This window comes from Ambystoma mexicanum, chromosome 3p (genome assembly GCF_040938575.1).
Source record: "Ambystoma mexicanum isolate Mex_15411 chromosome 3p, UKY_AmexF1_1, whole genome shotgun sequence".
NCBI classification, from domain to species: Eukaryota; Metazoa; Chordata; class Amphibia; order Caudata; family Ambystomatidae; genus Ambystoma; species Ambystoma mexicanum.
Genome location: NC_090925.1, coordinates 357834432 through 357845963, shown reverse-complemented (window position 1 = coordinate 357845963; position 11532 = coordinate 357834432). Strand labels below are relative to the sequence as shown.

Sequence of the window (11532 nt, the reverse complement as noted above, 5' to 3'; positions counted from 1 at the left end):
CTGTTGTTCATTCTCCTCTGTGCCCCCCTCCCATTTGCCTTGAGGCACCTTGAAACACTTTCTGGTGTATAGCGCCTTACAAATGCTCAAAAAATGCAATAATTAACATTTTGAAAGATGGCATTATATCTAATCCACACTAGGTGAGAATATAACAGAGAGTCATCGATATGCAGTGAGGGACAGAGAGATATGGGAGCACAGAGCATGTAAACAGAGAAGACGACTAGCAGGATTAAACATTGAATGAAAAACGTTAAAGTGAGGCAGGGAGGTCTGCAAGAAGAGAAGCACAAGACACCAGCGGTTGAAAGACCAATGTAAGAATAAAGCTTTCAGTGGCTGATAAAAAGTGAAACATTGACAGAGTTTCTGAATATTATAGAGTTCGAAATGACAGGAACGAGCAAGAGACGAAATGTGTTTGGAGAAAGACTGAGGAGTCAAAAACAACACCAAATTTATAAGCAAATTAGGAAAGAGAGGAGTCGGGTAGATGGAGAGAGATCGAGGAGGAGAGCAATCATAATGGGAAAGAGCAGGTATCACGAAAATCTCAGTTCTGGTAGAATAGGATGACGGACATGAGTAAGCGTCCATTCTTTGAAGGAATACAGCACTGCTCTCAGAACTCGGGGGGAGGAAGACATCCTTATGTACACAAGTCACTTCCCAAAAAGACGACCTTCAGAGGAGGACCCAATCCTCCTTCCACAACATCTCTGATGCCCAGGAGCTGCAGTTCTGCAAGAATAAATAGAAGCCAAAGCCCTCTTGGAGGAAGTCAGGAATTTACAATGAACTATTCCACTTGCCTCTTCAATTAGTTGTAGAACAGTGGCCGCAGGCACATTCATACTACAAATATGGCTATGCCATGCTCTTTGCACGCCTGTCTTGCTTCTCCACGTCGCCAGCATCTGCCAGGGTGCCATTATTATCCAACTGAACAGTACTTATTTTATAAACATCTGAAGGATAAAAGTTTAGGCCTTTCCTGATGGCATTCATACCAGTGGCCTGCTGGTTAAAAACGGATCGCTGTCACAGGCTCTCAACACTCTGAGCAGTTTTACCAACTAAAAGATCACACATACAAGAAACAAGAGGTGGAGAAAAGCAGGCGGTGTTATAGCCGTCCGGCGTCTATACAAAGACGAGACTTTTTTTAAAAAGTTATATTTATTTATTTGCAGACATTAAAGCTTTGTAAAATGGTAATTCAACAGAGGAATGGAAAACAGTTATGAGATGAAAGACATTCACATTACAGAGCAAAACTCAAGAACAATCATTTTACAAATAAAAAGCATTTTTGTTTTCTCATCCACACACCCATTTCATAATATTGCCATGTACAGTTCAAATAAAGACTCTCACTGCTGAACCAAGCCCCAAAATGATCCTTAGGTTACATTTGACTGATGACACCATAATTTCTTTAAGATACATGGGAAATAACGTAGGGGTCTGAAGGTAGTTTCAGAGCGTTGTCCATCACAACAAAATCTGGTGAACTTCTAAAATGCTCTGCTTCCGGCTGTCACCCTAAAGGTGGAGCCATGTTTCGTGGTTGGGGAGACGTCTATGATCCTCTGTACAACATGAGGGTAGGGCAAGCAGAACCAAGGCAAGGACATGCTCTACAGCCATGTAGCAATACTTGCCTTGGGTCAGCCATTTTGCATAGACCACAAAGCATGGGCCTAGGGGTGGAGTTCATCTATATGGATGCTTCTCTTAGAAGCCTACCTGTTCATGCTTTTCTTTTCAATGAAAGTAATTTCAGTGGAACACATTTCAATGAAAATCAATTTCCGTACAAGACTGTCTCACCAAAAATGCACAAATTAGGCCTAATTAAAAAAGATTTGTACTGGTGCAAATCAGGAGATGCTCATGAAATTCTTTGCACATGCTGCCTTATGCCTGAGCCACAAAGCATAAAAATATACATGTGATTCACAAAGGTTTGCTGAAGAGCATCTCTGGGGGGCTCCAGGCAGCTCAAGACTTGCTCTAGTATTTGGCTCTGTGAATCAGGCACAAGGGAGCAGGAGCAAGTCTGTGATGCAACTGGTCATCTACTGATGTGCTCTGGTGCAAATCTTTGGTGATAAAACCCAGTGAGTGAAATGTAAAACCTAAAGAAATGTGAATACATTTGTTTTATAAAAAGTGCCATCTTAACTTTAAAATAGAATGGATAGGTTTAAATAATTAACAGCATGGGCGATTGGTCATACTAAAAGAGGACCAGGAGAAGAAAAAAAGGCAGACAGTAAAGAACAGTGAAAAAGGGAAGGGGAAGGCCAGTACAGGCAAGAGGGGTATTTAATGAAAATAAGGAAGGGAGTGATATAACTAAAACATGAAAAACAAAACTCAGAATAGATGGCTTGAGGTAAATGTCATAAAAATCCCCATTGCATTAAAAATGCTTCAATGAAATGGCTGGACTGAGTTGGTCATGCAGCGAGACACCTTATCTTCTAATATTATAGATAAGTCTGTCTCAGGGAGCAGTTTAGTAATAAGGCAGGGCTGCTAGAAGGGACATTTCACTCAGACTAGCGACCGCTTGTGCAAGATCCAGGCAAGAATTGGCAAGCTAGGCCTAATATGGGAATTATTATCCCTTAAAACAGGGACACATGATTATCTCGCTTTGACTAGCAATATTCACTAGGGTTAGCTGAATACAGTACTTGCCACTTTCACACCTCACTTCACACTCCCCTCTGGCAATGAGGTAAAACCTCTTCCTTTTAGGTTTTACAGAGAGTCCCTCCACCATGATCTGTTTCCCTTCTCCGTTTGCACCCGTTCTATGGATTCTCCTTGACCCGGGTGTGTTCGCCTCTTATTAAAGGGCTGTCTATCTGACCACTCATGAGAAGCTGGGCTGGTGCCGTAATTTGAAATGGAATATATTTACCCTATTACAAGTTCTCGTTAATTACAGGTGAGTGGCTGAGGGGAAGAAATAGGGTGACTGGCCAAAATCAGACAGCATGCCAAGTAGCTAAGCTTTAAAGAAACCACAGGCCAAAGCAGCACCTTTGCCACGACCCTTCTCAGAAATTCTACTCACTGCAAAGTAGAGTGTGCAGGGACACAGACCCGAGATATGTGCACATGCACCAAGAATTATAACAGGCCCAAGAAGTTTGCTGCTGGTGGAAGGTTTACACAGATCACGCCTGGTACAGAGCTTGTCAGATATAAATTGTTCTGATGAAAACTTGGATGAAAACTGCGCTATTGCCAGCTGCACCAGACTCAACTATCAGAAATATGACCCCTCTCTTGTCTGTACGATTATGGTTTCAGAACACCCACTCGTGAGTGTTGTCCTCAGCCATTGACTTGGCCTTCAGGACATTTTCCCATTGTTCATTTTAAATTCAAATCTCAGTTGAAGGATAGAGGTTGGAAAGAATATTTTTTCTGAAAGCAATGCAATGCTTGTATTTAAAAATGGTCATGAAACTGTATTTTCCGGAATCACAATGTTTGTGAAAAAGTGAAATGTAAATGTAGTGATGTTGTTTTGAAGTATTGATATCCACTAAGGCAAACAAAATCATCTTCAGAACAAAATTTGTTTGCAGTCTGCACATCTCTCTCGAGTAGGGGGTCGCCAACTGATGGCTCACCATGTGTTTCAAACTATGACTCCCATGATCCCTCACCATTGACTTTGCTGGGAAGTTGTAGTCCATAACCTCTGGAGAGCCAAAGGTTGGAAACCCGTGCCCTAGAGTCGACAAACTTGGACTCTCTGCCTACCTGAATAAAAGCACTCTCATTCAGAAGCAACAAATTCTGCCATTCACGTGCAACACAAAAAAATGATATTAGCAAGTGAATAACTGTGTTACACCCAATTGACCTTGAAACCTTTTGACTTGAGATTTAGGTAAGGCCGACAAGGGCAAAGATCTCTATAAGTATCAATCATTTAAGTAATTGTCCTTTTCTCACTTGATCATTCACTTGCTAATAACATTTGTTTTGTGTTTTTTGTCATTTGTTTATTATATTCTTTCTCAACATGACTTACCCTTGACTCCCCTATCCTTCATCCCTCCCATTTTCTCTGTGACTATACATCATGATTTGTGTTTTCTCGCTATGGTTTTTGTGCAATTTGATTCATCATGACATATGATTGTAATGCATATCTGTCAAATTTTGCTTTATGTTCATTTTCTCTATGCTATTTATCAGCTTTGCCACTAGCCCTGATTTGAAAAAGACACTGGTGTGTCGAAACACGTGTCATCTGTAAAGGGCATTTTTCGATTTAATCCAATAAATCAACCTACCCAAATACTCAGTGTGGTGCTCATTTAAGGTGTGGAGACGCCTTTTTAAACCATTTAATCTGTAGCCTCAGCAGCTTTTTTCTTCAAGGCTATCCCTCGCATTATGCATGGGATTCCGTCCTTAAGAATGGCGTGGTGGTATCACCTGTCCACCTGATGATGGGGGTTGTAGGGATCTTGTCCCTGGTGATGTGATGTTTCAGCTACTAAACACATGGTAGTTGATGATGGTTGTTGCGGGTCAGTGTCTCAAAACACTACGGCCACATTTCTAAGAAGAACTATATTCCAGGGGTAGCGGACCCATTACTCTTTAATTGACCTTCATGGAAGTGTGTGGGACCCAAGATGTAGATCACTTGCTTGATTTAAAAATGTACATATATACACAGTCACATATGCAAGGGGTTATAGTTCACCCATGAATAATAAAACCTTTTCTTTGTTGAGGGCTCCTAATTGGTTTTTTGGAGGGTTCTGGACTCAGTTGTCCAGGCCTATAGTTGTTTCTTGATAATTTGGTTTGTAAATCATAATCACTTTGTTCAGTTCGAATATAGGAGTCCACAGATAACAGATTTTTTGGAGAATACTTTCTCTGTTAAAAGAGCATGATTTCTTGTTGGTATCCCAGCTGTTTTTTTGGGATATCCAGCTTGTAAAAGGTCAACCGGTTTCGATGATTCTAGTTAGTCATCTTCCTCAGGACCGGTTCTTCAAGGCCTGTCTGCATTGGATCATTATATCAGGGAGGACAGGGGAGCCATCACCCCGTCTACCTGCTCATTCAATTTAATTTTGCACCTAATGGGCACACACGTGCAAAATGAAATTGAAAGTTTTTTGAGCCAGTAAATTTTAATTGGTTACTTATAACACACCTAATACCTAGAGGTTTCTAAGCAACACAGGATCGAACCTGTTTTGCTCTGCATCATCTTGATTTCAAGTCGAGCGCGTTGCCCCTGAGCTATCCTACAGAGATAAAGGAGGAGCTGAATGTGGAACCCATGGAGTATCTTTATTGATTATGTTTTGTTAGCAAAGAAAACATGAAGCTACTGACCACTGTGCTCAGGTGGGCTTACGTGCTGATCACGGGTCACTTAGAGAATATGAGAGCCTGAGGCTCCCTGCAGTAACTAAGGTGGAAGGAAGCAAGGGGTTGCAGTAAACTTGTTTTCAAGGGTTGTGCTTTGTCAGGGGGATACAGTAAGCTCTCACAGGCCCTCGGAAAGAGGGAACTGAAAGACCACCTGAGTTATGGGAATGGCAGATTGGTAGTTACCACCAATAAAACAAATATTGCAAGTCTTGCCATGCAAAGACCTCGCCGATTTGCTTCATCCCAATGAATGAAAGCAATACTTTGCCTGAACTGGTCCAATAGTTATGGTGAGGGGAAGCACGGCCTTTGAACTGTGGCCTCGTTCTTAAGGCATATTGCTAATGGGTAAGAGCATTATGGTTCCTGGGCTTTAGTTGAGACGCGCAGTTTCCGGAAGGATTGCTGACTAATAGGAACCCCATTACTGGTGAAGGTCTAAAAAGAGGATCTCAGAACCCGAATACCCACACATTTAAACCTATTACTATTTAAAGTACTCTAATTACAAACCAGCGTCGACGTTCACTTGGAGCTGGACTGCCTGCTAAGGAAGAGAGGGGAAGGTGGACTAAAATGGAAGACTAGTGGAGAAGCGCCATGGGAAAGGCTATCATAGACCAGGTGCAGCCTTTAATGAAGGCGAGTCAGTGAATGTCTGCCCGACTGGAAGCTTCTAGAAGGCGTAACTGCAGCTACATTCTGAAACAAGCATCTGGGTTTGAACTGTGCAAAGGAAGTGGAAGGCCTGGAAAGATGTGTTGCCATCTGTCCCTGAGTGCAAGAGCCACACGGCCTGCAGGTGGCACCTCTCCAGCTTTTCTCGGACCCAGGGCTATAGGGGAGGGTCTTATCGAGGGCCTCCCCTACGTTCGCTCAGAGGTTCTCCGTGGTGCTCTGGGTGTCTAGAGGATGTGTTGGAGGTGTATAATAGGCAGTCCCACAGCACAGAGGCATAATCGTAGGTCTGTTTTTCCTATTCATGAATACGTTATCTGAGATCGATTTCAAAATATATTAAATTTGCCCAAACCATTAGACAGTAAACCCACGCAGACAAAGATTATCAGCGTGCTGCGTCTGCCACGAGTTCCTTAGTCCTGTCGACGGAGGTGCAAGCGGTATAATGCGCGCGCACACACACACACACACACGTTACTGCTTCTAAAGAACACATTGTCATGATAATGAAAAGGACCCTTCACATAGTACGCAACACAAATGTATGAGTTTTTGGCACTTAAACAATAAGGGCTACTACCCAACTTAATGGTACTAGTTCTGATCACAGAAACATTAAAGAGTCGATGCTTCTGGGCAATTGAAATGTGTTACATGCAGGTCACACACAGCTCTGTAGAGTGGAACGCAGTCCATTTAGCTATAGTACTAGTAGGTCACAAGATTACCATAAGAGGTGTGTGCAGACATTAAGGCAGCTGGTGGAACTTTGAGGCACGCGCAGATGTTACAGCAGCGTCTCTTGTGTCGCAGGTACGGCCCACGGTTATTATTTATTAGTTCAGCTCCTCCAGCAGCGTGAAAGAGCTTCGGAGGGAGCGGCTCTTACACTGCTCAGCCCACTGTGAGCGCTTGGCCCGCCCACGCAAACACGCCTTGTCCTATGTAGCGCTGAGGGACGGGCGAGCAGCAAGCGCGTGACTTATGGCTGCTTTTGGTACTGGCCTTCAGTGGCTGTGTAGAAATCCTCCAGCACGCACTGCGCATACTCAAAGGTGGGGCGATCTTCGGGCTTGTTCTTCCAGCACATCAACATTATCTCATAGAGCTCCTCCGGGCAGTTTTCAGGGCGGGACATCCGGTAGCCATGTTCCAGCGATCGAATCACCTCCGGGTTGGACATTCCTAAGGAAGCAATGCAGGGAGCATGGGGATAAGGAGGGGCGAAGGGGAGGTGCGAGGCAGAAATTGGGAAGGGGTGAGATCGTATGAATCTTATTTTTTTATTTGTACTTTATTTAGATTGTTGTAGTGCTTTATGCCAAAGTGCTGTACAAAAAATTACAAATGGTACAAATCAAAAAATTACAGTATGGTAGAGATTAGAGAGAGAGAAGATGGTCCTTCAGGCCAGAGCAAAACATAGAGTAAGAAGTGAGAGAATGAAGAGAAAGAGGAAGAGCATTCCAATGGAGATGGGGCAACAGTGAAAAGGAATGAAAATGGGAGGATGCACAGGGGTGGCGAGGAACAGTAAGAAGAAGTAGAGACTCAGACCATAGGGAGCGTGGGGGAGAGTAAAAGAATATGAGCGACGAAAGATAGGGGGGCACTAGATTATGAAGAGATTAAAAACGAAGCAGAGAAAGTTAAAAGGCAAGCAGGAGTGAGAAGGGAGCCAGTGAAGAAGCAAGAGCAGGAGAGCTAGAATCACAAGAGGAGAGGGAGAAAAGGAGACGTACAGAAGAGTTATAGGCCGAGCGCAGTGTGCTACAGATGAGAGATGGGCAGATCGAGAAGAATAGTGGAGCTGTAGAAAAGGTGAGAAAGATACAAGGTTAGTAGCAGAAAACGAAAGAAAGGGTCTAGTTTTTCGGGTGTTAAAGAAATGGGAATTGCAAGAGGAAATCTGTGAGGAAAAAGTAAGAGAAGTGTCAAAGTATATGCCAAGATTATGTGCAAATGTTGAGACCGAAAGAGAATTGGGGGAAAGAAATGGAAGTGGGAGGCGGAGGGCGAGGAATAGTAGAGATAGGAAAGGAAAGAAAAGAACCTTGGTCTTACAAGGATTCAGATGAAGAAAATGGTTGGACATTCAGGACTGGATGGCCAGAAGACCAGAGGAAATGGCATCGTGAATAGACAGGGAGAAGGCAGAGAAAGATAGGAAATGTTGGGAATCATATGCATAAAAGTAACGGGAAAGACCAAAAGAGGAAATAATAGAAGCAAGGTGAAGGTTGTACAGAAAGAAGAGAAGAGGACATAAGACTGAACCCTGAGGCACACAGTGACTAAAAGGAAGTATTGGTGAGGAGTCACCACCCAGGAAACAGAGTATATGTGGTTGGAGATATAGGAACAGAATCACTTAAAACCAAGGGAGTTAAGGGCACAAGCGGAAGGGATTGATCGACTGTGTAGAACGCTGCCAACAAATCAAGGAGTACCAATAGAAAAATGAAAGACGTGAGTTAGTAACTGAAAGAAGAGCGTTCTCAGTGTAGTGACAAGGTCGAAAGCCAGATTGTTAAAGTGGAAGAGTTACAGTTGATATGTGAAGAGATCTGAGAATAGACAATAAGGTTCAAGTGAGGGTTTTTAAAGAATAGGAAGAATCGTAGCATGCTTGAAAATGGTAGGAAAGATCGAGGAATGGCGAAAGTCGTTAAGAAGGGAGGGAAGTAGAAAGGGGTAAACCTTGGGAATTAACAGAGAGGGAGTGGAGCAGTAGTGGCAGGGTTGGCTTTAGCGAGAAAGATAGCAGTTTCAGCATCAGTAAGAGGGAGAAAAGAAGAGAAAGAAGGCGAGGGATGAAGAGAAAAAGAGGGGACAGAAGGAGTTGTAAAGGAGGACATGGAGGAACAGAGGAGGTTAAGTTTAGTAGAAAAGTAAGTTCTCAAATCAGTGGCCGATATGGAAGAAAGTGGTAGCAGGGTTAGGAGGCAGGGGAGAAAGAATATGAGACAGAGTCTGAGAGAGATGACAAGGATAAGAAGAAAGAGTCAAGGAGATTGGCATAGTATTGTTCCTTGGCTGAAAGCAGAGAGGTATAGAACGACGTGAGAGGGGAGGGAATAGCAGTAGGAAGAATGGACAGAGGTAGAAGTGCATGGTCAGAGGAATGAATAGGAAGAGCAGAAACTGAAGTCAGCGATAGGCGAGAAGAAAAAGTTAGGTCCAAATGTGAACCAGAGATATGAGATATGAGACGGAGGAGAGGGAAGAGGGAATGGATGAAAGATAGAAGAAATCAAAAAGTGATATAAGAGGAACAGAAGAGTGAGTAGATAAAATATCCAGATTAAAGTCACCAAGTAGGAGCAAAGTGATATGATATGATATGGCATTTGTAACGCGCCTATACACAAGTGTTTCAAGGCGCGACGAGGCGGGGGGGATCAGAGGGAGACAGACAGCGATCCTACTAGGCCAGGTGTCATTCAGATCGCGCAAGTGCAAGGGTAGGGGGACTGGGAAAAAGTGCAGGGGAAGGGGACAGGGGAAGTGCAGTACATGGTTAGTAGAATACAAGATAAATAATAGGGCCAGCTGGTGGCGGAAAGTGCGGTACATGGTTAATAGAATACGAGATAAATAATAGGGCCAGCTGGTGACAAGTGCAAAGGTAAGTGCCAGGAGAAGGGGCTGTAGGATACAGAGACAGTCCCGTAGTGCATGTAGGCAGTGCAAGGAAGAGTGGCTGGGCCAGGACATGAGATCGGTGTGTGGCCCAGTTGCAGATTTAGTGCAGGTTCAGTGATTTTAGCAGGGGAGAGAGGGAAAGAAAGCGGAGGCAAAGAGGAAGGTTTTGAGGTGCTTCCGGACCCGGAGATGGTTCTCCTCAAGTGGTGTCAGAGGGAAGTAGAGAAGACAGAAGAGCGTCAAGATCTTCACAAAAAGTAGGGGGCGACAGATTAGAAGAAAGGCAATAGTAAAGTTAGGGAGATTATTCAGAGATGGAGAGAGAGTGACTGAGGAGTGATAGAGGATACCAATGCCGCCACCCACAGCATGACAATCGAGGGTGAGGGGGCTGAGAGAAAGTAGTCAAAGAGGCTGTGAAGGCAGCAGGAATAGCAGAGCTACAGGAGGATAGCTACATTTCTGTAATGAAAGAAAATGCGAATTTAGACAAAAAAGTATCAATAAAGGAATGGGCTTCATTACAGGGAGATTTTGTGTCCCAGGGAGCAAGATTGGCAGGAGAACTATCATAAACAGCAAGGTAGATACGATTAATGGCATTAGGACTAGAGAAATTAATAGTGGAAGGATGAGAGGTGCAACAAGAAGGGACAGGAAAAAACAATATGCAAGAAAGTAATAGGTGGATACAAAATAGAATGAGCAACTCGGAAAAGAAATGAACATCTCATGTTGCCCATTCCATTTTCTTAGCATGTTCTAATGTAATGGTTACATCAACACAGTCCATATGTATCGTAGAGGGTGTACAGGAATGCAGGTATTCCTTTGCCTCTGAAAGTCCTGCATTATTTGTAAAATTCCCTGGTGTAGCTTTATAGCACATAGAGGAAGGGGTAGAACTTGCACATACAAGGTTCATTTGCAGGGATACATTCAGAACTTCTAGATAGAGTGTAAGAATGCAAAACTGCGGTGTGGAATGCAGTGATGAAGGGGTGTAATGCAAGCACGAAGAGTGTGAATGCACACAGGGGAATGCGCTCAAAGAGGGGTATAATCCCCCAATACACAGTCAGACACATAAACAAAAGACATTGATAGAGGGTTGGACTAAGACTTACATTCCTCTGATGCAGAGTTAGAATGCATTGGTAGTAGGTTTTACGCCAATGCCACTAATACAGCATGTAGTGATCCACAGTTAGAGGACAATGATCCAGGGATAGAACACATGGATCCAGGGATAGAATGCATGAATCCAGGGTAGAATGCATGCATCCAGGGTAGAGTGCATGCATCCAGGGTAGAATGCACTCCCTGAACTCTCTGATACAGGGTTAGAATGCACTGTCACCTTCAACTTTTGTGTGCAAAACAAATGTTGTGAACCAACCATCCCCCCGGTTATCACAAAATTCACCAATGCTTCAGTCACCATTGGAGAAGTGCTGCAGAAGCTATCATTACTCCGCTGCTAAAAAAATAATAAATGAAGGCCCAGGGAATTTGGCAAATTTTAGGCCAAGCTCAGGCCCTTCCTGCAAGGACGGCATAACTAACTACCTTTTCCTCTGGAACACAATAGCCTCTTCAGTGACTTTCTGCAGGATTGGGACCAGCGAAGGCTTGAATGATCATCAGAGAGGAATTACCTCTTGGGATCAGGGCCACGTTTCCGCTGTAACTTGGAGGAGGGGTCTGTAACCTGCATTTCTCCAGATGTTTTGCAGTGCGACTCCCAGGATGGCTGATCATGGACTATGG

At 43.6% G+C, this 11532-nt stretch overlaps 1 protein-coding gene across 1 annotated transcript in view; it reads right to left on the bottom strand.

Annotated features, from left to right (window-relative positions):
- Nucleotides 1–1163: 1163 nt before the first annotated feature.
- The window catches only part of HCK (HCK proto-oncogene, Src family tyrosine kinase), a 458518-nt gene continuing 448149 nt past the window's right edge, over nucleotides 1164–11532 (bottom strand). The window contains exon 13 of the mRNA XM_069651010.1: nucleotides 1164–7302. Coding sequence (XP_069507111.1) covers nucleotides 7100–7302 — 203 coding nt within the window. The 3' untranslated portion in view covers nucleotides 1164–7099. The remainder of the gene's footprint in view (nucleotides 7303–11532) is intronic.